This window comes from Homalodisca vitripennis, chromosome 6, assembly GCF_021130785.1.
Source record: "Homalodisca vitripennis isolate AUS2020 chromosome 6, UT_GWSS_2.1, whole genome shotgun sequence".
Lineage (NCBI taxonomy): Eukaryota > Metazoa > Arthropoda > Insecta > Hemiptera > Cicadellidae > Homalodisca > Homalodisca vitripennis.
In genome coordinates this window covers 15497724-15525626 of record NC_060212.1, presented here as the reverse complement: position 1 = coordinate 15525626, position 27903 = coordinate 15497724, and the positions used below count along the sequence as shown (strand labels likewise).

The 27903-nt window shown below is 36.5% G+C and overlaps 1 protein-coding gene across 2 annotated transcripts in view; it reads right to left on the bottom strand.

Moving 5' to 3' along the window:
* The window catches only part of LOC124364138 (protein Wnt-10a), a 70823-nt gene that overhangs the window by 6726 nt on the left and 36194 nt on the right, over nucleotides 1-27903 (bottom strand). For both annotated transcript variants that reach the window (XM_046819368.1, XM_046819367.1), the window contains exon 3: nucleotides 14107-14387. In XM_046819368.1, the coding sequence (XP_046675324.1) occupies nucleotides 14107-14387 (281 nt within the window). The remainder of the gene's footprint in view (nucleotides 1-14106; nucleotides 14388-27903) is intronic.

Sequence of the window (27903 nt, the reverse complement as noted above, 5' to 3'; positions counted from 1 at the left end):
TGCCTCTCCAATGCACCTGTGTAATATCAATTTACTGAAAATGGCTCCCCAAGTCGAAGCTGAAATATTTCCAGACTTTATTTGCGTTAGCAATGTTTAGACAAGGTGAGCGTATTGAAGCGGAAAACTAGTGAACGCGGATTTTCTTTAGTAACCAATTTTGTAACCAAGGTTGCTACAGCTTGGATTCGCGTTTGCCAGTATTTGGGCTGAAGAGATGTTAGTTGTGACCAGTGGCGTAGCTACCTTGGGTGGCACATGGTGCGGAAGTTGGTGGTGTCACCCCATCGAAAGTAAAAAGCAATAAATTTTATATGATATAAGTTATGGATATAATATAATTTTTCTTTTTATTATCTATCACTATAGAATAATACACGTTTAACAATTCAAGCCAACCAAACACAACACACTTCACGAAACAAATGAGGAATGTTACAACTGAAACGTCAAAGATCGCGAGTATGGGACGTGGAATCCCCCACGACAGCGTTTATTTTTTGTTTGTTTGTACATTGTTCTTAAAGTTGAGAGACCGGGTGGGTGTCACCCCAAAAAAGGAGACACTCGGTGCGGCCCGCCCCCTTCGCTCCCCCTTTGTTACGCCACCGTGGTCGTGACCCCACAAAATCCGATTCTTAGCTACGGCACTGACCATGGTGACCTTTCTGGAAGTCACTTGCTGAATAAACTTCGGAACACCATGAAAAGTGGCCATTCCAATTGCCTACATGTGCAGGATGTTCAAACACAAGTTTGTTAATCCGTCACTGAATAAAAAAAATTGGAAAGGACCCTAGGCGTTGGTGTACATTTCAAATGTGTACGTATAAAATTACTTAGTATGTTCTAAAATGTCACACATTTTATACAAAAATGAGATTAAATGTTTTAGCGATGATTGCGGAATCAAAATAATCAATTTATATTATTACAATTAATAACTTGCCAAGATTTATGAAAAACAAACTCTGTACTACGCTCTAACTAACCTAAAATATCTAAAGTTTAATTGAATTGAAATTACTTATTTATTGGAAAATACTCACTATTAAGTTAGGAATACTTTAATCATCAAAATAATAAAACCTATATATAAATTACTAACGTTTTTGATATTAGACACCAGATTAGAGATTCATTTAAATGCCCCAAAAGAGATATTAAAATTTATTAAACAAGAATGTGAATACAAAATTAATATTTTCAATTGATAAACAATAAGAAAATACTGTGCAGATTTTAATTTCTTTAAGTAACGCTAAGTGATATCCTAATTATTCAGACGTATACTTATTATTATTTGAACTGTAATTCAAAACATGAAAAGAAATAATTGCATTCAATTAATTAAATATGAGTTTATGAAAGAATAATATGCTCAAAACAATTCATCAGAGACACCTTCAGTTTATAAGTGAAGAAAACATTCAATAATTCCGATTTCGTTTTCATCTCATTGATATTATAGTAGATGGCGCTATCTGTGAGCAACGATTGAAACTGTAATGCACTGCACTCTGGCGGAGATACGTCCAACTACACTGCTTCTTGCTGTTTCGTATAGAGCGCTCTCGCTGTACTAATTAAAGCATGTTACTGTATTCAACCTAAAATCTTTATTGTAAAACTTATTACGTCATGTTGTGTTTTTAATTTTTTATTTAAACATTATTTAATAACTAATTCGAAACTTGAGAGTACAATATATACATTTATTTTCCAAATACCCGTAAATTAAGGAAATAGATTGAATATACGTTGTATTTATAACTTTATTCCAATACGTTTTGGACCAAATAATGTTGATTAGTTTTGCCAGTTTTATTGATTTCACCATTCTTGCGTTCAACTAATAATTGTTTTTATACATTGATTGTTTAAGTAACTTTTCATCGTAGAATAAATATATAAAATTAAGATAAGTTTCTACCGTGTACCCACTTTGAATTTAGTGTCTTTTTCACATGGAAAATGGGATTTTCTAAATATTTAATTAATACTGAAAAATCAATTATATTTTGGTGGGAAAATAAGACTAAATAAAATAACGTTAAATAACCGATTAACGTCAACTTTAAATTAGCATTAACAAAGGAATAATAAATAATATTTCAAAAGTTACTTTAATCAAAACGCCATTATTAGGACGGCCACTGTTGTAGATATAATAGAAATAAGTACGAAAACAAAAAATAATGATTTATCCTAATTTATAAATTAACAATAACTCAATAATTAACATATAACACAATATAATGGATGTATAATGATGTAAATCAAAGTTCTAAGCACGGCATATCAAATTATAAAAAAACTGCATTAATTATTTTTCTATCGTTCTTTAAGGCATATTCCTTGGTATTTTTTAGAAGATTTACATCAGAAATTTTGACATCACCGTATTTTTATACCACATTAAATAAACCTTAAAAATTAAAAAACATAGATTTGTCATAATAATAAGCTTTTTAGTACATTCCGCAAAAGTAAGCCAAGGTCTATTATGATTATAATATGATAGGATTGTTATAAAACACAATTTTTAATCGCACAATATTAACAGGGTCCAGATTGAACACGCAAGTATTTATTTCTTGTTCCTTATAAACATTACCTTGCGCAAGTTTCTCTAATAATTGCATTTGGAAGCATTTGATTTGATTACACAATAGCGACCAATATTGAAAGTGCCCGGGCCAAAAATAATTACGAATCTCTATACTATCTAAATACTATTTGCGGAAACAGACATATTTATACATTGTTGACATAAATACAACATTTCGTTTTGGTATACATTTCTATTTCAAGATTGCGACCGTCCTGAAGAACTTTGACAGGTGTAACACATATAAGCCACAATTTAAAATAATACATTTTTGAACACTTTTATCTAGTTTTCGTCACTTCAGAAAAGCGTGAACTGATTGAACGTTTTTAATTTTTTTTAGTTTGAAATAAGAAATTTTAAATTTTGAACTGGGTTTTAATACCCTTTCCAAAATTAATTGGTGTTATAGAATGGTTTGTCCCACAAATATTTTTGTACTGGGAGGCCTTTTGTGACTTTGGTAATACAAAAAAGTCGTGTAGAAAGTGACAGCTGATTCTAATTGGGCTGACGTCTTTTCGTTTAACCCTTAGTGCATTCACATGGCAGTCGTGCAGTTTAATTAAATATGTATTTAATTGAAAAGAAAGGAATTTGTATTGTTTTATATCTGAAATTTACTAAATGAATAACACAAGACGGAAAAATTCAAACAGGTAATGTGTTTAACGATCTCCATCTTTTTAAAAAAAAAAACGGCTGTCGTAAACAAGTTTAGAAAAATTTAAGTATGGTATGAATACAAATACATAGAGGACAGAAGAAGAATAAGACACACAACTGTATGTAATCATATATAGAACATTCCACAGTGTGTGTAGACCAGAGGGTTAGCATTGTCCTTATGCGAATATTATTGATATTGATATTGATTTAGGTCCATGTCACCTTCTGCTTAATGCACGCTGTTACAGACGACTCCTGGAATCTGGAGTTTTGTTCGTCTCGAAAACAAAGTCTCTAAACAGTTTCGACATCAGAGACACATAGACTACTAATTATAGTTTATGGTTATTTAGGTGGAGAGGTATTCTCATTGTCTCATCAGGTGCATAATTGAGTCCTTTACGATGTTTTAGACACAATATCTAAGCACGGTGGAGCAACCGAGTTTTCAACACATGTCGTAGCTGTGTTTGTATGGTTGATTCAGTGTGAACGTTGAGCTTATCTCCAGATCTAAGAGGAACTGAACTAAGAGGAAGGTGAACTGGTTGTTAACAGTCATTAAATTTTCATTTTATTGATGGGCTCGTTTTGTAAGAACCTTCTTTATCCAAAATGGATAAATGCAGTAAAGTTACGTGCATTTAATTCTTTAGAAAATAAAACATTTAGTATCGACCACAAGGAATGTATTTAATTTAATTTGAAAACCAAGGTAGCACGTACACGGAACAAAACAGCTTGGAGGATTCCTGGAATTTAATGCTGGTGGCAATCGTAATCAGGGTAGTTAATTTTAATTACAGCCTTGCATAATTTAATGTCACCAGTCAGCACAATCGCACACTCATTAACATATAAGGTAAAGGTAACGGAGGACAACCGAGTTTCTACACGTCATTGTTTTATGATGCTAAAATGATGCAAGATGGCCAGCACTCTTAAAACAGAAATGTTACCACCCAAGATTCTGTTTAAAAATTTGTACAGGTTGTCAACTAAGTGAATATTGCGGCTTACCACTTTCACTGCCGCCTCCTAATTTTGACAACTTTCCTACACTGCCGCCCGTTTTGATGATTTTAACAAATAAATATAATGTTTTAACTAATTATGAGAAAACTATGGGACTAACATTTTTTAAGCTGAGTTCTTACTTGTTCTACACAAATACTCATTTATAAATATTTTCAAACAGAAAGTCTTGTTTTAAAACTTAAAAACATAATGTTTTTGTAAAAAATAAAAAAGTTGACGAAAAAACATCACCATGTACTAGTCTATAACATACATAGGTATACTTCTCATTATTATTTGTTGTATTCAGTATTTTAATTAACGTACTGTCACTAAAGCTACAAATATTTACAATTTAAATCCACTTATGTATAAATTTGTTTTTTGTGGGGCTCTAACCCACTTGTTCCAGTGCATTCATCAAAAGCTGAAAATAAAAAAAACTGTAAATTTCCGTAATAAACCAATTATTTATAAAACGTAAGAATAACTGTTTTAATAATATTATGCTGGTATTAGTTTTTTTAGTAAAGAAATGTCGACAAGTCCGTCGGTAGAAAAATCAGGATCATTACCTGTGTCATCTTGGAATGAATCATCACTTTCACTGTCACTTGAAAATCTGAGTCACTCTTCTAGCACTTGATTGTCTTCAATACTGTCACGATTTGTTGTGTTGTAAAAAAACGATAACAATGCAGACGACGAATTAGCAGAACGACAACAAACTGCCGCCGCGCCACGACGATAACTTCCGGACATTTGCCATCGTTAAGTGAAACAAGAAAACAGTAACACTACGTTTCGAGATCTGCAATCTGATCTCTTCTTCAGGTAAAGAACTAACCTAATACATAATTACAAACTAGGTTAAAATAAACAAATCTTACTAAAGCGTTGTGGCACGCTTTCTGGCACGTTCCGGGCAAATGTCCGGAAAAATCCTGTTTCCTTCACAATCCTTCCATCGTCAAAAATAACCTTCAAACAAAGGACGATAACTTCGTTAACAAACCACTTTTTTTGGTATTCTAGATGACTGCCAACAACATTCCATAGATCATAATCCATAGAGTAAGAAATAAAAAACATGGAAATAGCGAATGACTATCAATGCCGAAGACTAAATTCGTATAAATGCATCTTTATTTATGTAAAAGATTTTTTTCATTTCTCCGTCAAAAGACGTTTCGGCAGTGACGAATGTGGTTAAACATGTAAAGTTACGACCATTTTTGCAATTTTCCAATGTTTTGCTTTTCTCCGCTGTCGAGTAGGGGCTGGAGAGCGATGACAGTTAGGTCGGGGCTGTGTCACTTGGGACTCTAAACACTTCCCCGGTCTCACGGCACCTAGCAAGGTCTAGGCAGTATTTACGTCAAGTGAAGTGGCTCACTTTATAGTCTGCAGTACACCTCTGTCCGGCCCGGCCAGCGGGGTCTCTGCTTGGCAGCACACAGCCCACTGGTAACACACTCTTCTAGACCGACAAAAATGGGTTTGGCTAATATCATAACACTTAGGACGGAATCTAAAATCGATTTGTTGCGTTTCTTTGTTTGTTTCTGACAATGGAAGGATCGTGAAGGGAACAGGAATTTTTTCCGGACATTTGCCATCAAAAAAATCAGTAACACTACGTTTCGAGATCTGCAATCTGACCTCTTCTTCAGGTAAATAACTAACCTAACAATAGTTACAACCCTGACGAAGAGATCAGATTGCAGATCTCGAAACGTAGTTACTGATTTTTTTGATGGCAAATGTCCGGCAAAATGGATTTGTTGTTAATTAAAAGACGATCAACAACACATCAACCCTTACGCCTGTATGTTCCAATTATCTTGATAAAAATTGTGTTAGATATTATTAACGTAATAACTACGTCCACATTTTTGAAAATCGCATTATTTTCTTGAGGACAAATTTGAATTAAAATACTCGATGTATTTGTTTTTGACGATGGAAGGATTGTGAAGGAAACAGAACTTTTTCCGATCATTGGCCATCGTTAATTAACACAAAAAATCAGTTACACTACGTTTCGAGGTCGGCAATCTGATCCCTTCTTCAGGTAAATAACTAATCTACTACATAATTACAAACCTGAAGAAGAGATCGGATTGCGGATCTCGAAATGTAGTGTTACTGATTTTTTGTATCACTGAACGATGGAAAATGTTCGGAAAAATCGATTTATTGTTATTTAAAAGACGATCAACACCAAATTCAACCCTTACGCCTGTATGTTCCAACTCTTCTGTGAACGATTGCATGAAATATTATTAAAGTAATAACTAGGTCCATATTTTTGGAGATCGCAGTATTTTCTTGAGAAAGAACGGGAAACTCAAATATCTAATGTATTTGTTTTAATTTTTATGATAATGTTTGAAATTTAGGTTATTTCAAGAAAAAAGTACAATAAATATACAATAAATAACAATGTTTAAAGGTATACAAATATTTTCAACATGCAAAAATATAAATGCAAAAGTGCCTTTGTTACTTAGTTTTGTTTTTACGCGTCAACTATTCAACCGATTGTAATGAAATTTTACATAGACATTATTACGGCTTCTCGTATGAATATATGCCTTATTTTATTTCGAAAATCCCTCCGGGCTATGCCTCACTGATCTTTTAATTAACGAAAAATCCCATCTTGGTATCCAAAGTTGCGTAATAGTTGCGTAATATTGAAAGAGCCTGTCAAATGTAATCAACTGTTATGTCTAAACATTGTTTATTATTTTCAATTTGTTTACATTTATAGTGTGTAAATTCTCTAAGGAATAACAATTAGTTTTCACGCCGTTTTTAGATTTAAGTGATTAGGCAAGTAGGCCTACTCATCTACCTTAGAAAATGTCCTAAATATAAAATTATCAGAATTTGACTCTACAATTTAGAAAAGTACAATATGGTATGTACCATCTGTCGTCAGCTAAATTTGCGGAAATGTCCAGTTCAGTCAGATGACTAAAAAAGTTTTGAAAAGGTTGAAATAGTAGAATAACGCACTGAATTAGAGAACATTGATCTAAAATCGACTCTTTTCGTAACATGTGTGTCTATAAACATTTTCGGATGTTCAGTGTTCTTTAAGGGGCCTAATCCGACAATTGATCAGAACATTGGATTGTTCACTTATCTTTGTTTCAAAATCCAATTGGTCGGCGTAAAAACTGTTTAAAAGAGGATTTTGGAATGGATTGCATAAAAATGTGAAACATTTCATGTTGCCGAAAAGAACTATTTTATAGGAATATTTTATACAACTTCGGATATAGGAACTAAAAATAGACTGACTATCCTCATTCTGTACATTTTACCGCAAAAAAAGTTGTTACTATCTAGAATGAAACTAACTTTTTGTTGAATACTTGATAGAACCGACAGTACCTACAACTACTTAGAGAGATTTCATGTTGTTTCGTGGTCAAGCATTGATTTACAAACATGATTAAATGAATAAAAATACTATTTTATGAGCAGCAGAAGGTTTTAATTTTTTACAGAATCGCCGTAAAAGATTTATGTTTTCGAGCCACTCTAAAGTATAAGAAACTGCTATCAACATGACAAGATAACAAATTTTATCACTAATAAATATCGCAACTTTATATCGGTTATCGCAAGATAACCGGATCAAGTAACATCGAGCGTGGCTGCTGCTTGGATGGGTGACCGCTGAGCGATCCTGTCCTTGCAAGCAGCCCGCCTGCCCGGCCGTTGGTGGTGGTTCGAGATTCACCTTCAAGCCGTTGGTACCCAGGATAAGTGTTAGTGAGGTCTTCTTAGTCCTAACTTCATTTGGTGAAATAAGAAATATGTACTTTACTTTACTTGACTTCATTTTAAAATATAGAGAGCTATTTGGAAATTCCAAAAATCTACTCAAAGTCTTTTCTACACAGAATATCCAAAGTGTCCCATTGAAAGGCTAAATTCCTTTTAAGCTACAAATAAAAAGTGCTTCAACGGGAGGAATTGTTTACTCCAAAAATCTTGTATCGTCATTCTGTGTACTGGAATAACAATGGCGGTGATTTATACGTAAAATTGAATTTCTAAACGGCGAAAGACATAAAAGAAAGAACGAAATCGTTACCTTTACCTTTTATGTAAATGAGTGTGCGAATGTACTGACTGGTGACATTAAATTATGCAAGGCTGTAATTAAAATTAACTACCCTGATTACGATTGCCACCAGCATTAAATTCCAGGAATCCTCCAAGCTGTTTTGTTCCGTGTACGTGCTACCTTGGTTTTCAAATTAAATTAAATACATTCCTTGTGGTCGATACTAAATGTTTTATTTTCTACAGAATTAAATGCGCGTAACTTTACTGCATTTATCCATTTTGGACAAAGAAGGTTCTAACAAAACCCCATCAATAAATTGCAATAATGAAAATTTAATGACTGTTAACAACCAGTTCACCTTCCTCTTAGTTCAATTCCTCTTAGATCTGGAGATAAACTCAACGTTTACACTGAATCAACCCTTCCTACCATAACTACGACAAGTGGTAACATCTGTTATAACGCCTAGCTAGGGAGGCCATGACTGTTACAAATGCAACATATTTCTGTAACAGTAGTCTTAACTGTAACTTTAATGTAGGCAAATTTGCTCTTTTTGTGAAGGAAGAGCGTGGTGTTCTGCGGAAATGCAAATAATTTAATTTTTTGCCCCTCTCAAATTTGAAGTTCTTATTTGGAGCAAAAAATGGATTTGGCGATTCATTAGGAGACCACATGGAAACCCAAAAGACCAGGATATTCTGGGTAAGGAAGACTTTAAACGTTCAAAAATGTATGAATACAAGTGGGTAAGGGTCAGCCTAAATGGCTACAAAAACTCATCTACCACAGGGTATTCTCGTAAGTTCCAAAAGCCAAGATAGGGGGCTTTTGTGAAGATTCACGATTTCGTGAATACAGAATCATTTGTTCACTTTGAAGATGAGCGCCGATATGATAGTTAGGAGCTTGACGACCAAGAAATTGAGGACATTATATCTTAGGAAAAAACTAAAGAGTTGAAGTGAAAGAAAACTGTGGATAATAATAATAATAATAATAATAATAATATTTCTTTATTGCGGTAACAATTATAAAATTGCATACAAACGTCATAAATAAACATTTAAATAGTAAAAAGGTAGGCCTAAACTTCATTCACTCACGCACACAGTCACATGGTTCTCTCATTCACTCTCATCTTCATTCTCACCAGAAAATCCTGCCACTGCCACACCAGAACCAGAGGATTGATGGTGTTAGTTTTGAATTTCGTCCCAGCGGCTCTCCATAAACTCGTCAACCGAGTAAAACACCTCCGACAGCAAAAGATGTCTTAGTCGAGTTTTAATTTTTTTTTGGTCATTCAAAAAATTGGATGTATTAGCTTTGTAATGTAAATGGTATTTCCACCAGTGAAATGGAATGGAAACAGTCAGTTGATATTCTTTTTCAATTGTTGATAAAAAAAATAAAGTTTGAGGAAAAAGATTGGCAAGTCAAACATCATTGCTGACCGACAGAAAAGTTCTTTTTTTCACGTAAGTCAACCAGCTTGTCGTATTACGATAATTACAAAGCCAAAGAAGATAAAATTGCACATCGCTTCACATCCTTCTTACTCTCCAGATCGGCTTTCTCGGACCATGCTACCCCTTGCCTCTCTGTATGGTTTTAAATTAATTTTGTTCGAACGCAAAGCAAAATTGTTGAAAATATCTTGTTTCATTAAATTATTTAAATGTAACTTAGTAATTTTTTAAAACGATACAAGAGTTGAATACAGAGCATAATACTGAGTGGAGACTATTAGAAGGGTATTTGGGTATTGCAGTGAACTTTTCAAAACATCCACGTTTTTGAAGATTTATACACGGCTAACAGCGTATTCATGATAAGATGTGTGATCATTGATGATATCCGTAAAGTACGTGATCTTCCTTAGAGGACGTGATGGTGACCAGGAATTCGAACTCGCTCACCGTTATTTTTGGCACTTTGCTGCAACTTTGTGAAAATGAGCGAGGAGAACGCGTTTTGTGGTGTGTGGACTAAATGGTGGCAATTACCGAGGAATGTAAAGTAAGAAGCAGAGACTGCGGTGAACGTAGTGGCGGTTGTGGGGAGACGGTGGAGTGAACAGCACCTGGTCAGGTAGCGGAGAGAGAGGTCAGAGGTCACACGCTGTATAGTCACTTCAACGTTTAAACTTAATGATTTTTAGCGAACATTCACAAACATTTCCGATGTCTTAAAATTAGAATTTTCGAATCACCTCAACGACTGCCCTTTATTATAGTAGATCCCATAAGATGTGGTTGGATTTTCAAGCAACTGTGTTGAGACTTCTGCCGTTTACGATTGTTTGAATGGCTAACAACATAAAACCATCCACAGAAGAACTACTCACGACCGATGCAGAGCTATAGCACTCTCAAACATTTTACTAGTAAGAAAGTGGACGAAGATCAAGAACGTTGAGCACTCATATACTTTTTGGTTTTTAATTACACGTCATATTTTCAATTCAATAAGACATTATACTTTTCTCTTCGTATACGTTTGAACTTTCTGGCATTTCTGTGTTCTCTTTTCCACATTTTCTGAGTTTGTAAGACAACCATCGGGAAAGATGTAATACATAAGAAGGTGATTGGTAATAAGTTTTTAGAACGCTTCCTAGACTTTCTAAAACGTGTCCCCATTAAATCAGAAGGGTTGGTCCCATAATTGGGATCTAAATTTCTTTTTAGAGTAATACGATAAAGATAATTGTATGGCATCTTGTCAAGATTGTCTAAAATTTAGACCAAAACGAAGGGCAAGTCAACATTTGAGAAAGCGTTTTTTACATCCTTAGTTGATTCGTTATTACATCACTAATTTAAACTCGCATTTGTTGACATCCAAGACGGTTTACAAGATCATACGGAAGATATAGTAAATAAGACGGTTCAGATCTCGGGCTATGATGAAGACATCAGTGGACAGCAATCAATATGAGACTAAGAAGCCGAAGGCAGTCAGACGCCAGGCTATCAATCAAGAAGGCACCGGCGATGACAGATGGATTGGTCACAGCCATGACACCTGTCATAATATTGGCTCTGATGTCACTCGCTACTCGACACTTGCCAGCTATAAATAATTAGTTTCGTCTTGTCCACACTCAATGCGCAATTCGACCCGCTCTTCACATCGCCCCTCGAGTTCTATTTACAGTTAATCGTTCGTTGATGTTGAATGACACTGCTGTGATTCACTCAAGAATACAGCCACTTGGATGGAATTTTATTTCAAAAGGATTTAAGGAATAGAGCTTCTATAGCAAACAATTTATAGAGTGACCATCGATAACGCGAATCGGTTTACAAATTGTTGGTTTTTCATGATAAAAATGGAATTTGCAAGAAATTTTGAAAACACGGGTGTAAGTGTGATTGGTCGAAAATTGTCCGTATTCGACTGGGCTCCAGTACCTACAGAGGATTTCGCCGGAGGATTCGGTTAACAAATTGTTGCTTTTTCATGAAAAAAATGGAATTTGCAAGAAATGTTGAAAACACGAGTATAAGTGTGATTGGTCGTAAACTTTCCATTTCCGACTGGTCTCCAGTATCTACGGAGGATTTCGCCCTAGGATTCGGTTAACAAATTGTTGCTTTTTCATGAAAAAACTGGAATTTGCAAGAAATTTTGAAAACACGAGTATATGTGTGATTGGTCGAAAACTTTCCATTTCCGACTGGTCTCCAGTACCTACGGAGGATTTCGCCCGAGGATTCGCAGCGACGCGACCGACGTGCCCGGGAAGAATGGCGGCCTATCCGAACAAAATGGACTCCTCCTTCTTCATTAATACACCAATTCAATTATGTGGTGCGGTAGGTGTGAGTGTGCGGGTGGTCCGGGCGGGGGTGGGGCGGGGCCTCGCCACATAAATAATTGACCCTCACCTCGGCTCAGGCTGACCCGGACAGTATAACAGTTGTCCTATTGTTATCTCCTACCGTCCACCGTGCCGAGCTGTCACCACCCTAGTAGCCGTCACAGTCACCTGGGGGAGTCCGTAGGGAGTCTTGGGTGACCGCCGCTTTCAACAAGAAATTAAACAATGGGACAGAATTGTTAAAAATGACCAGAGAATTAAATGCTTTGAAAAATTCACAAAGAGAGTCCCTAAATTCCTCTTAGATCAAAATTTAAAAAAAAACTATGATTCTCATAGTGTTCACCCCGATGATTTGGCCTAGTATGGTTGCAATATAGAATTTTAGGTGTACAATGTAAAAATTAGTAAATCAGAGTAGAAGCTATTTTAGGGCTACGTGCCCAACTCTCTTGATACATTTCCAACCAAAACATTTTGTAATGTTCTGAAATGTCAACTTCATCTTTTGGCATAAAACATTCGCCGCTTTTCTTTACGCGCTAATCTTTCCGTACCACATAGTTTCATCACAAATCCAAAATCTTTTAAAGCTAACTCGTTCTTTCGTACAGTTTCTCTTAAAGACACTCAGGAATAAGTCAGATGTTCTTCATAACCCGTTTATTAGCTCATTACCGTTCATCAATTGTGTTTTAGGTTAGGGTAAAAACTTTTCCGAAGTATTTTACTGATTTATTACATTACCAAATGTTTTTCTTCGTGCACGATTTTCGTACGTTAATATATACAGCCTAATACACGTGTTCAGATCTCCTTTCGGTGTCCTGTTTATAATGTAGGTCTAACAATCAGTGGACGGTGGTAGTTGGAAGGGGGGGGGGAGGGGAAGACAAGGTGTAACTGCCTGGGAATTAGCTGCCCTATCCATGACATATCGTGTTATCCGTGTAAATTCCTACAGGGGCGTGTCTTATGTCCCCCCCTCCACCTTCCGCCTGCCACCCAGCCGTGCCTTGCCCCCCACGATAAATCTAGCATTTCTATAATCTTCTCGGAGCCGTAATAAAGTACCACTTTGGTGGGGCATTCCTTTGTGTTCCCAAACATGACTAATATATTTAACACCTGTCCCCCCCTCATTCCCCTCCCCTCCCAGCCGGCGGTAGGATGTGTGAAGATAGCTCTCTGTAATCAAACTCTTCATTAGAGGCGCCCGCGGGAAAGTCAACATTTATAAATGCGCCCAAGCATTACATTACCGGCATTACAGTTTTCTGATTGATTAGACAAGATTGTCAAGACATTATTCATATACAGCCTCAAAAGAATTTCTATAACCTTTATGATCGTTTTTGTCCAGTTCAAGGTACAACGTATCCAACGTATACTCGGTACGTTTATTGAATAAAATAGTCATTAGGTTCTGTTTGAATATTTCCAATATTTTGTGTTATTTATCTTCCTTCTGGAGATTCTGGAAATTGTTCCTTCGTCTCTTCACCCATCTTACTTTACTTCTGGAGATTTCTGGGCATTGTTCCTTCGTCCACCCTCACCCACCCATCTTACTTTACTTCTGAGGACTCTGGGAATTGTTCCTTCGTCCCCCCATCCTACTTTACTTCTGGAGATTCTGGGAATTGCCCCTTCGTCCCCCCATCTTACTTTACTTTTGGAGATTCTGGGAATTGTCGCTTCGTTCCCCCTTAAAGGTTTGACATAAAAGTGTACTTGGATAAAGATACTATCATAATAAATATTTTGGTGTGGGTACACAACGTCGAAAATTCCTTCTCGTATATTAACATAATTATTGATTTGTAAGGATATTTCTTTAATTCGCCAAGTAAATATTTTAAATGTAAACTAAATCTTCTTGCTACTTACCAGCCTGCCGGCCTCGTTGTTGTGCAAATTTATCCTGGACTGGATATCTCCCCGTCCCCTCTCCCTGGAGTCCAGGAACATTGTGGAGAACTGGATGCCGAAGTCGAGGTTGTGCGAGCAGCCGCCCCACTTCCAGCGGTTTTTGGAGTTCCCCCGGGTCTTGGAGAAGGAGCGAGGCTCGCAACCACAGGTCAGGAGAGTTCCTTGGCCGCAAGCTCTGGCCACACTGTGGGCCACTCCGGCCGCGGAGATGGCGTAGGAGAAGGCCGACTCTCGATATCCTGGCAGACAAAGAACATCCATAGTTAACCTTAAGGTGTGAGGCCACAGCGTAGACTAACATTAAGAATACTCACAGGTAGGGAAAAATAAAACACAGTAAGGTCACTGAAGAACTGTTCACAACGCGATCCGATGGCCAGGCCTAGTACTACTGCCGAGATAGCGTAGGAGAAGGCCGACTCTCGATATCCTGACAGACAAAGTACTGCCATAGTTAAGGATTAAGGATATTCACAAGCACGGAAATAATAAAACACAGTAATGTCACTGAAGAACTGTTCACAACGCGATCCGACGGCCAGACGTACTACTACCATCCGTGCGTGGTACCTAACGCAACAAAAGCGAATTCTGTTGATTTTACCTAATTATTAAACTCAGTCGGTCTTAGTATTCTTACGTGCTTCAGTAGTTAAAAACAAGTGTATGCTAATTCAAGAGCTATAACTAAGAAACCAATCTTGAAGGATGTATAAGATTTCTTAATCAGTCTACAACTTAAACGGGATGTTGTTGAACCGGAATAGTGAACAATATGCGTCAATTTTAATATTGCACTATGTAAAAAGTTCAGTAAACACTTAAAAGTACAACTTTTATAGAATTTAAGTGATGCTTTGAATTTTGGAAGTTCCAAGATCGATCATCAATAAGGTGCAGATCTGGAAGAACTCGATTCAAAAAGAGTAATTAATGAATTACAAAACCTAATACACTAATGAGTCCTCTTTATTACTTCGTTTACGTAAAACGGTTAAGTACTTCCTTTGAGACAAAGTCCTGTACGGTGGGCGGACCGTATATATCCAGGAGACCGCTGCAGCAATAAGGAGCGCATCCTTGAACCTGAGAGACGTCAGCTCAGCGGCCTGTCCACTTCGCTGGGGCCGACATTTGACAGTGACAGCTACGTATTTATGACCGGCTCTCAGTTATTGCATAGTATAATTAGAGCGATTGGTATGCTGGTGGCTCACCACGACACCATAGAGTCCCGTCTCGGTCCGCGTCCACGTCCACTCCCTCTCTCGGCGGCCGCCGCACACAAGAGATATGCGACTATTGTCACCACACTTGATATATCAGCCTGCCAACGGACATATCGGATTATTTAATACACTCATTGTCCGGCCAATAAAGTTAATCAGGGTTACCGTATGCTAATGTGATATGTGTGGGAACGCCACTTCGGAGGACTTGCTCCCTGCTGCACGCGATCCCGGTTCGGCTGGACGGCCCGTCAGCCGTGATCAAGTATTGGGCCACTTTCGAACCGATCGGTGCCAAGGTTGCATCGCATATTGTCACTTCGATAATGTTTCGATGAATGGATAACAGAATTGTTGTGATAACTTTATCAAACAAATATGTGAGAAGGTATAACCTATTTCAAAACGGCTGTGATTTATAATGGTGAGTTGCGTGAAACAGTAAATTACAGACCTATTTCTTTCTTACTGTAATTTTGAAAAAAAAACTAGATAGTCATTTAATTTATTTTAAGACGTATGAAATGGCTACATAATGATTTCCAGTACTATTGCACCTTACTAGGATGAATAAAATGTATATTTCTTATCATTGAATAAGTAATAAGTCATTACAGTTTCTTGCAGTGGAACTTAATGGTGTATGAGATAAAATCATTTAGTTCTTATCTTGCTACTTACCAGCCTGCCGGCCTCGTTGTTGTGCAAATTTATCCTGGACTGGATATCTCCCCGTCCCCTTTCCCTGGAGTCCAGGAACATTGTGGAGAACTGGATGCCGAAGTCGAGGTTGTGCGAGCAGCCGCCCCACTTCCAGCGGTTTTTGGAGTTCCCCCGGGTCTTGGAGAGAAGGAGCGAGGCTCGCAACCACAGGTCAGGAGAGTTCCTTGGCCGCAAGCTCTGGCCCACTGTGGGCCACTCCGGCCGCCGAGATGGCGTAGGAGAAGGCCGACTCTCGATATCCTGACAGACAAAGAACATCCATAGTTAAACCTTAAGGTGTGAGGTCACAGCGTAGATTAAAATTAAGAATACTCACAAGTAGGGACAAATAAAAACACAGTAAGGTCACTGAAGAACTGTTCACAACGCGATCCGACGGCTAGGCCTTAGTACTACCGCCGAGATAGCGTAGGAGAAGGTCAACTCTCGATATCCTGACAGACAAAGAACATCCATAGTTAAGTGTTAAGGATATTCACAAGCACGGAAATAATAAAAACACAGTAATGTCACTGAAGAACTATTTCACAACGCGATCCGATGGCCAGGCCTAGTACTACCATCGGTGGGGTCTAACGTAACAAAAGCAAATTCTGTTGATTTTACCTAATTATTAAACTCAGTCGGTTTAATGAACTTAGTATTCTTACCCGTGCTTCAGTAGTTAAGAACAAGTGTATGCTAATTCAAGAGCTATAACTAAGAAACCCATCTTGAAGGATGTATAAGATTTCTTAATCAGTCTACAACTTAAACGGGATGATGCTGAACCGGAAATAGCGAACAATATGCGTTAATTTAAATATTGCACTATGTAAAAAGTTCAGTAAAACACTAAAAAGTACAACTTTTTATGGAATTTAAGTGATGCTTTGAATTTTGGAAGTTCCAAGATCGCTCATCAATAAGGTGCAGATCTGGAAGAACTCGTTCAAAAAGAGTAATTAATGAATTACAAAACCTAATAGACTAATGAGTCCTCTTTATTACTTCGTTTACGTAAAACGGTTAAGTACTTCCTTTGAGACAAAGTCCTGTACGGTGGGCGGACCGTATATATCCAGGAGACCGCTGCAGCAATAAGGAGCGCATCCTTGAACCTGAGAGACGTCAGCTCAGCGGCCTGTCCACTTCGCTGGGGCCGGACATTTGACAGTGACAGCTACGTATTTATGACCGGCTCTCAGTTATTGCATAGTATAATTAGAGCGATTGGTATGCTGGTGCTCACCACGACACCATAGAGTCCCGTCTCGGTCCGCGTCCACGTCCCACTCCCTCTCTCGGCGGCCGCCGCACACAAGAGATATGCGACTATTGTCACCACACTTGATATATCAGCCTGCCAACGGACATATCGGATTATTTAATACACTCATTGTCCGGGCCAATAAAGTTAATCAGGGTTACCGTATGCTAATGTGATATGTGTGGGAACGCCACTTCGGAGGACTTGCTCCCTGCTGCACGCGATCCCGGCTCGGCTGGACGGCCCGTCAGCGTGATCAAGTATTGGGCCACTTTCGAACCGATCGGTGCCAAGGTTGCATCGCATATTGTCACTTCGATAATGTTTCGTTGAATGGATAACAAAATTGTTGTGATAACTTTATCAAACAAATATGTGAGAAGGTATAACCTATTTCAAAACGGCTGTGATTTATAATGGTGAGTTGCGTGAAACAGTAAATTACAGACCTATTTTCTTTCTTACTGTAATTTTGAAAAAAAACTAGATAGTCATTTAATTTATTTTAAGACGTATGAAATGGCTACATAATGATTTCCAGTACTATTGCACCTTACTAGGATGAATAAAATGTATATTTCTTATCATTGAATAAGTAATAAGTCATTACAAGTTTTTGCAGTGGAACTTAATGGTGTATGAGATAAAATCATTTAGTTCTTATCAAAAATAGCCCTATACAACGAGAGGAAGATTAAAATGATAAGATGTTTGGTTTTTCCTAATCTGCCTGTGATATATTTATTCCTTTCGATACGTTAGACAATTCTTTCGTATTAATTAATTACCATCCACGGTTATTATTACGATAGGAATGAATTGTTTCCACTATTTTAATTGTCCATATCGATTCAATTCAATACTTATTCGATTACTTGTATTGTAGTTTTCCTTGTTTTTGAATGGAATCACGAGCTTGAAATGTGTAGTTTTTCTTCGGGCAGTAGGGGAAACATTTTATAGCAGTGGCTATTTGAAGTAAAATAATAAACATATACCCAATCTTGGCCATTCCATACAGGATTTCACAATATTGAAGGCGTTGGAGTAAAAATCAGGGAACATAGATCTGTCGAATCCAATAAGATTACTTTAATCTTAATCTTGAATATTCATATTCATATTTAAACGTCCTCTTAAACGGAGGAATATCAGCTGTCTGTAAAAGACACATCACGAGCGTAATACGTTTTAATTGTTTGTAATGTTGTTGAGAGACTGTTACGAAAATTTTGTATTGCTCGAGTTGAATAGTTGTGAAAGTGAACTTTTCAGAACATTTGCCATCGTTCAATCAGTGATAAAAAATCAGTAACACTACGTTTCGAGATCTGCAATCTGATCTCTTCTGCAAGTAAATTTAAGAAGAGATCAGATTGTTGATCTCAAAACGTAGTGTTACTGATTTTTTTTGTATCACTTAAACGATGGCAAATGTCCGGGAAAATCCTATTTCCTTGATACTCCTTCCATCGTCAAGAACCAAACTTCAAACAAAGAGTCGTGAAAGGTTCCTAAATTTAGGTTGTTACTGAAAGTTGTAATACCGGATGAGAATTTTTGATACCTCTGCTCCTAAAGTTGGTGAAGAAAAACATTTATATTTATTTTTGTATAAGAACGATTATGAAATAAAAATGGCGATTTTTAAAACAGGACATTGCAGAAATATGTTTATTGGTATTGTTATGTTTCCAACCCGCATCGAACAATTTGTAAAATATTGCAAGCGTGTGAACATTTGTTGAAGAATAAACATGCATATAAGATTATGTTAGTTGACAGTTTTGGGTAGTAACAAAACTCAATATCACTCAACTCTCACACAGAACCTTACTCAGCTTAAAATATTTAATTAATACACACGAATAATAGGATAAGGTCGATGGCTGAGATTATTTATTGAGTTTAAAATGTCTAACTTGTAAGTAAAATTATTTTTGACTTTTAAAAATCGTAAAATATATTTTTTTTTCAATTTTCAATATTCCAGCAAAAACCGAAAACGACATCTTTATCATAGTTTGTTTTTATTTTTCGTGCTAACATGTTGCAGTGTTTCTAAAATTGCTAACTTTCTAATATCACTAATTATTTAAGAATTAGATAGAGATTTTCGGTTTGATTTGTCATTATTATTTTTACTATTTTGTTATCCAACGGGTCAGCAAATCCAGTAATTCAAAAGGCAAATTTTGGGAACAATGCGTGGCGCAGAACTAGGTCACGACGCTATAAATAGTTTTGTTGGAGAAGAAAGATTTATTTAATACTCTTTTCGTTGCCGTAAAAATATAAGCTATGGATGAAAGCTAGCTGTGACCGATAAGATTTATTGCTGTGAGGTTGGTATTACTGGGACCCGTGTGTACAGGCCAGCTGGAATCTCCGCTATGTAGGCTACCAACATAACTAAGCTACCGTACATTGTTTTCTTTGTAAATTTGATTATTTCCTATGTTTCTTCGTAACAAATCAACCGCTTTCACTTTCCGAGCTCATTATCATTGACTATTCATGCTGCGCAGCGCAATCTCTCAACGAGCGCGGAGACCATTACGAAACCCATTTTATGGTTCCAGATACGCGATTGCCGCAAACGTCTAGAAGTACGGTGGGGCCGTTTATTGACATTGCATTCATTCGTCCTTGCTTAGCCAGCAAATGGTGACATAATAAAGGCAGGAATAAAGCACAGCTTTACAACTGCCTACAGTAAATTTTCCACTGCAATTTTATTATGCAGTAGATCAATAGTGGACTCATAAACTACTTTCTCCCGAGAAATATAATAAATTTTATATTTATAACTAAATTAACGGGGATTTAGAAAAGCATAGCCTATGAGGGATACAATCGTGATTTTTTTAAATTTAAATAATGCAAACACATACCTGTTATGGAAGCAAGATTTTCTCGTTAGGAAATATTCTTGCAGTGTAATTTACTTTTTCCGTAACTTATCTTAGAGATCTTAAATAGTTTTTATTTAAATTATCATTATTATCTCTGGGAACGCAATTTTAACGTATAACAAGAACATAAAGCGTGGCCGTTTAAGCGTAATTCGAGATTTCATGCTACGTAAACTCTCAAAATGTACGTAATTTGTTGAAGAAGATGAAACACAAACTGCTTTCAAACCCTTTCTAACTGTTAAATAGTTGCTATTTTTACTCATTTGGGTAAAGGAGTGATGAAGAGGAATAGTAAAATAGGTTGATGGGTAATTTTGTAATTTTTTTCCCCAATGACTACAAAAATTGAATTGAAAATAGACACAACAAAAACATCAAAACTATTATTTTAATACATTTTTCGTTTAAAGGGACCCTAAAATGAATTGTTAACACATCCTGCATCAGGTTTTGCACGGAATTTTAATTTCCCTCACGTACCACTTTTGTAAACAAACACGAACAATTTTAATACGCACGTTTGAAAGACGCGTCCTCGCTCTAAAAATCACCCGACAACCTTTACAGATCGGACGTCGGTATGTTAATATCCGCCTTTCCCAGACCGCGTGGTAAGGACACGTCCGAGAAGGACAGGAATGAAAATGAGATTTCAGGTCGGGTTAGGTTAGGTTAGGTTAGGATTGAATGATGAATATCAAGAGAGCACCGATCCACGGCCAGCTGTAGGACGCGACTGTCAGCGCTGTCTGGCGGCTATATACTGCAGCATTGTCACTGCCACTGCCACACTGATCTATCGAGCGACAACCACCTGCTATTACAATATTTATATCTCCTCAAAACGTTACTCCGTGTTTTTTACGCGAGCCAGCTACCCGTAATGTATTCCGGACAATAAAATCTCGCAATGAGAATGACAGGCTTGTGCGCGCCCTGCCATGCCGTCGTCGCTGAAGGATTTATAGACGTGACTGGGTACGTGTGAATGCCGGAGTTTGTATTTTAAGGAATTATACATGAGACGGAGAACGTGTAAATGGCCCATATAGAATTGTTCAATTGCTACCTAACTTGCAAAATATTCAGTAGTGTGTCGTAAAAATTATTCCGCAGTATGATAATTTCTGTTATTTGGCACCAGCTGTGACCAAATAATTTTTGCTAGTTTTTGAATGGCATAATGCGGGGGATGGTGCAAGAAGACTAAATATTTATACCCTAAGCCTCGCTCATCCTCAAAATCTAACTTTCAAAAATTGGCTTAGGATCATCTTACAAATTTGTAGGGTGAACCTATTGATTTACAGATCACATTATTTGCAGGATCATCCTAATAGTTTGTAGTATCATCCTAATAATGTGTAGGGTCATCCTAATAGTTTGTAGGGTCATCCCAATAACATTCACGATCGTACCGGTTAATTGTAGAATCATCATAATAATTTGTAGAATCATCCTAATCACTTGTACGATCATCCTAATAATATGCAGGATTATACCAGTTATTTTGGATTATCGTCCTAAAAATATGCAGGACCACATCAACCTTGTGCCGTTCATCCCAATGATTTACAGGATAAACCCCGCTAATTTGCATAATAATTTGCAAGATCTCCTCCATAATTAGAAGATCACTCAAACTAATTTTGCATTGCTTATTAGCTCTAAATTGTTCAAGAAAATTTAACCAAAACTTTATAATTGCTATTTACGTTGCTAGAATTATTATAATCAGTTACATAACTTGAAATATCTCTAAGTTGGATTTTTTAAATTGAAGACAATTTGTATTTTTATGCACGATTTTATAATGTCTGTATTACGAATTTTAGACACGACCTACAGTTTTGAGTCGTTTCACATTCTTTCCCGTAGAGCAAACAATTTAATAAGATCGAAAAATACAGGGGTAAATTGTTAAAATACTAAGCCGAACATACTGTAATATTAAAGTCTGATTGTGGGAACTGCCTAACTGAAGCAGTTCTCGTGTAACAGTCAGTGTACGATAATGTACGATAAATACGACCAAACCGATGTAGATGGGTATTTAAAGGATTAGGAAATGTATTAAACTTCCAATTACAATATTGGACAGTACCAACAAATAACACGGTATAAAAAATCTGGGAAAAGACCATGTTGGTTGTATTCGTTAATAGCTTTTGACAATTCCATCACATGTTTATGTTTCAAGAATAAAATTCTATTTCAAATGCGCACTGAACAGATTTTATAAGGCGAAATCCTAGACTATCAATCGATATTGTAAAAGTGTCTATAGTGCTCAATAACAATCATATGTTTTAAATTAAAATATGAATTTAATATTTACAGTGATGAAACAAATTATTAATCCTCCTCCGTAGACTAATGGTTATAGTCTCGGCTCTCTAACCTAGAGATCACGGGTTCAAATCCCGGGGAGGTCCAATCATGTACAATGTACTTTTAAAATAAAAACCAGTGCACTTCGAAGCTGGCATAGCTGACACTGAGGCTTAAATGAGATTAATAAAAAAAATAAAACAATTTATTATAACCAAAATTATGAAAACCGAAGACGGCCATATTTGCTCATCTCACAGTTACAGTTGTTTCTTTCCTACAAATTTCACATAATGGATTTTTCGGTACGAGTCCAACATGTTGAAGCCACGCAAAACATGTCTTGCCATCTTTCAAAGCAATGTCGTGTAGTTTTCTAAAATTGAATGCCATTTTTAATAATCAAATGTTACTTATGCAAAATTGAAATATTACCTTACGTGCATTATTTGAAAGTGTTTACAGCTGTTGATATAGATTATTTAAGTGAATTGTTCAAAATAATTGATCAGTATCGATTGATTATATCGGTGGTTATGATTAAGTAATATCGTTTGCCAATTTCGATATAAAAAACCGGGTCCGCTTATCGTACCCTACCCATGAAGAACCATCAGACCAGCGCAAAAATGTTCATTAACGTCCAAGAAAACCCAATGGAGTGACATGCACCGCCATCGAACTCGATGGTTCTTGTATGGAAATGAAGCAAGGTGCATAATTTCAATTCTATTGGTAAGTTCGTTCTCAAGACGTTGGGTGGAGAGAGGCAGAAATTAAATTTTCCAGCCCTCGTGTACCAGGCTTCGCTAACGCTCAGCCTATTCTTTGAAAATTCCTTCTGGAGATTGTGAGATGAGATACGAGAAGCCAAAGTCGACCTGGTGCTACAGTAAACACTGTAAACAACAGAGTGGCCGGCCCGGGCTAGGGCCCTGGCTGCGTGTGGTACAGAGTCATCCTATTATCTATTAGCTGTAGATTAGACGCGGTCGCGGTGAATAGAAGACCGCGGCTGGCGGCTCAGGTGGGCCTCTTTGTCCCCCGGACATCCCGCCACATCTACATCTACATCTTCATCTTCACCTACTCGAGCCGCCGCGTCTGCCGTGACGACTTGCTCTACATCCTTAACCGCAACCAGACCGCAGTTGTTGTTGACTTTGCTGTGGTCCGTACTCGGGGAGCTGTACCGCAGTTCGATTATTTGTGTTCTTCCAGAATTGGATCTCCTTCAAATCGTTTTTCATCCATAAACAAGAAAATTCTGAATTAAAGGCAATCAGACCGCAGTACTCGAGAGCTATACCGCAGTCGATTATTTGTGTTCTTCCAGAACTGGATCTCCTTCAAATCGTTTTTCATCCATAAACAAGAAAATTCTAAATTAATGTTTACTATTTTTAAATATTTTATCTTGACGACTTGATATATATCCTTAACCGCAACCAGACCGCAGTTGTTGTTGACTTTGCTGTGGTCCGTACTCGGGGGGTTATACCGCAGTTTGATTATTTGTGTTCCTCAAGAATTGGGTTTCATTCAAAGCGTTTTTAAGCCGCATTGTAGTAAAATTCATTCACAAACAAGAAAATTCTAAATCGGATATTTACAATTTTTTAACAAAATGGATTTTATTTAGAATTATATGGCCTTTATCATGGCATAAAGAACAAATCTTAAAAATACCGTATATACAAGGTTTAAACTTAACTTTTTATACATTATAAAAACTGACGTTTTAATTTTTTTTATAAAGCAAATTTTGTTTCTAATGATATTTATCAAATTTTGCAGTTAATTAGAAAAGAAAACAACAACAAAATTATGAAAATCTGTTGAGTAGTTATTTTACAACAGCTTTTTCCCAAAAAAACCGCCCGACACTTTATGCATATGCCTTGGGAAAATGCCAGCGGGACTGAAAGGGTTAAAATCTTCTAAGTAATGTGCATTTAATCTGGCCGGAATTCTTGAAATCGAAAGGAAAAAGTCAACAATCAATAGCAACTACAGAAAGTACTAAAAGTTTTAAAAAGTCATGGCAATAATAATGTATCCTCGAATTCTCCAAAATCAAACTAAAAAAATATTAGGAAATCCATAGATAAAATAGATGATGATGAAAAATCTGTAATCTATCAAATTAATTGTGACAGTAGTTGTTGTCACTGTAATTTAAAATACAGTCTATTAGCCAAACAAAAAGGAAGATAAAAAGAGAGTCAAACATGTCTGAAATATCAACAAGAGGAAAGATCGACCATGACAAAACATGGACACTGCTTTTTTTCACAAGTAAAATTATTAAAAGAAACAAAAAATAAAAACATTCCTCCATGCTTACGAAACGATTTTTATACAGAAGAAACAAAATGATTTAGTAAATAATGAGCCTGGACCTTTCCAAAATTCATCGTCACTGTCTGTAATCTAATTAAATATAAATTTTTACATATACAGTAGACATACTTCCTAGTCTTTAAAATGTTATCTGTTTGTATTTTTAATGACGTGTTTTTTATTTAAGTCGAAATTGTTTGTATTATTACTTTAACCACTTTTATTTCAGTTATGTGGGTCTGATGATGTGTTCCTTGAACACGAAAGGCAAAATATAATTGGATAATTATTGGAGTGCTTGTTTATGGATTAAGTAATTAATAGCAATCTAAACCATCACGAAGAAAAAAGGCTGATATGAAGTTGGTCAGGAGACTGACAATAACTACCTAAGGAACACGTGTGTTATAGTGATTCGCTGTTACTAAACAAAACTAATTTCATATAATTAACTTTGCAACTTTGGAAACCGTGGGTTGGTCACTCTACAAAATTTTACATCTTTTAATAATACAGATAGATACAAAAAGTGGTATTTAAACCCTATAAAAAGAATATTTATGGTGTTAGAGGAACATTTTTAAGTTTACTACATTTAAAAGCAACAAAGGTTTTTATCATAACTTAGTTTATATGTTTATGCATTAAGGCAGAAGAAGAAAAATAGCCAACGACGGATGAATTTCAATACACTATCATAAAGAGAGAGTGATGAAAGGGGGGGGGGGAGGGTGAGTACAGTCTGAGTACGTGTTACAACCTTGTATACGTCATGTAAATGTAAATCACGTCCATGTGTATGTAAGAAACGGAGATCTAGCCAGCGTTTGTAAGGCGATGAGAAGTAGACGTGAATAGATAAGCGATGTAACCAGTTAATAGCGCTGTGATGAAATGTGGACGCGCTACGCGCTATTAGCCACCGAGACGGCACGTCGACTCGCGGCCGAGTGGGGCGCATAAAAGTGAAGTGACAGGGGTAACTGAAGAAGAACACGTAACAGACATGGAAGAGCACTATCAAGATAGAGATAGCGAGTAGCACGGTTCTCGGAGGAATGTGATTCGAGATATTCACGGGCCCGTTCCACTCCATAAAGATCTGGACGCGGTGGAGCACTGGAGTAGCGTGGGAAGTGGATGTGGCGGGTGCGACAGACGTGACCTGAGTCACACCACGTGACTCACCGCTCATCGGTCACGTGGATTTGCGTTGCAGATTCCTGAATTTCCAAAAAGGGTTTGATCCACAACCGCTTGTGTTGGACAGACTGTTGGTAACCAAATAAATCTAGACGACTCAAAGCAACCGAAGGGCATTTCATTCTTGCTCAGTTCAAAATAGAGAAATTTCAAATCAATGACTTGGTGTGACTCATGGATTCACGTGAATTTCCATTACAATTTCCAGAATTTCCAAAAAGGATTTCGCTCGTGCCGGACAAAATGTTGGAAACCAAATAAATCTAGACGTTTCAATACAACCGAAGGGCATTTCATCCTCCCTCAATTCAAAATAGGGAACTTTCAAATCAATGACTTTGGTGGTGTGACTAATTGGTTCACGTGAATTTCCATAAAAATTTCCAACATTTCTAAAAAGGATTTCGCTCGTGCCGGACCAGAATGTTGGAAACCAAATAAATCTAGACGATTAAAAAAAAAAAACAACCAAAGACATTTCATTCTTGCTCATTTCAAAATAGAGAACTTTCTAATTGATGACTTGGTGTGGCTAACCGCTTATTGATTCATGTGAGTATCCATAACAATTTCCAGAATTTCCAAAAAGGATTTGATCTACAAATGCTCGTGTGGGACAGACTGTTGGTAAGGAAATAAATGTGGACGGTTCAAAACAACCAAAGGACATTTCATAGAGAACTTTCAGACCAATCTACTAAAAGAGTAGAGTTGCCCATTGAGCACTTTATTAATCGATGATTGAATGGAGGCCGATAGTCGAGTACCGTCATCATCAAGTGATTGGTTTCAGCTAGCACTGTAATCAACTAATGGAGCTCATGTTTGTATCGATGCACATCCACAATAGTGAAGTCCAGAACGTTGTGAACCGTTTTATCAGACTTGCTGAGCGTTAGCGAAGCCTGTAAATCAGTGTAGTCGTAACAATTTACTTGTGTACATTATATCGAATATCGAAAACGTTCGACCGCTCGTTATCACTAGAACAGCTTAAGGTAAAATATTCAGATTGAGTATGGTCGAATGCCTTATTAATTGGATTTTGATTGATTTGGATAATTTGTGACCTCAGAGACAATCTGGGGAAATCAATGAAACTCAAATTTAAGTGTAAGTCGAGTTAGGCACTTAATTTTTGTAAAATTAACTTATGTTCTTACTTTGACAAAACATCGATATAGGATAAAAAACTCTTGGACAAAACTTAATCAATTTGGATTACTATATAAATTTTATTGTTTTGCTACTCGTGAACATACATGTCAATATACAGGGTGTTTCAACACTACGTAACATTTGTATAATGATTAATCATGCTAAATTAAAAACAATTTTCAATAAGCAGATGCTCTAAAATTTGCATGGATATTTTTATATTTTATACGTAACACATTGTAAAAGGCCGAATAAAATAATATCTTTTACTAGTTTCAAAATGGCGGCCGTTTAAACATTGTTATGCTAAAATTTCATGAAAAACCATAGTAGATAAGACAAATAAAAGAAAAATAAAAGTTGCTTGTCACGCGATGACATGTTTGTCACCTCAATTGGAATGATCAGTTCACAAATAACGTAAAATTTAGATTTTATTAATAATATGATTTCACAACTAATATGAATACCCTCTTTGGACAGAAGTTAAACACTTTAAATTTATATATTACCTAATATTGAAACACCCTGTAGACATTTTGACAGATCCTATTTCCATAAACTTAGTCTCTATTGATACCTTTAGTATTTGATACCTTCA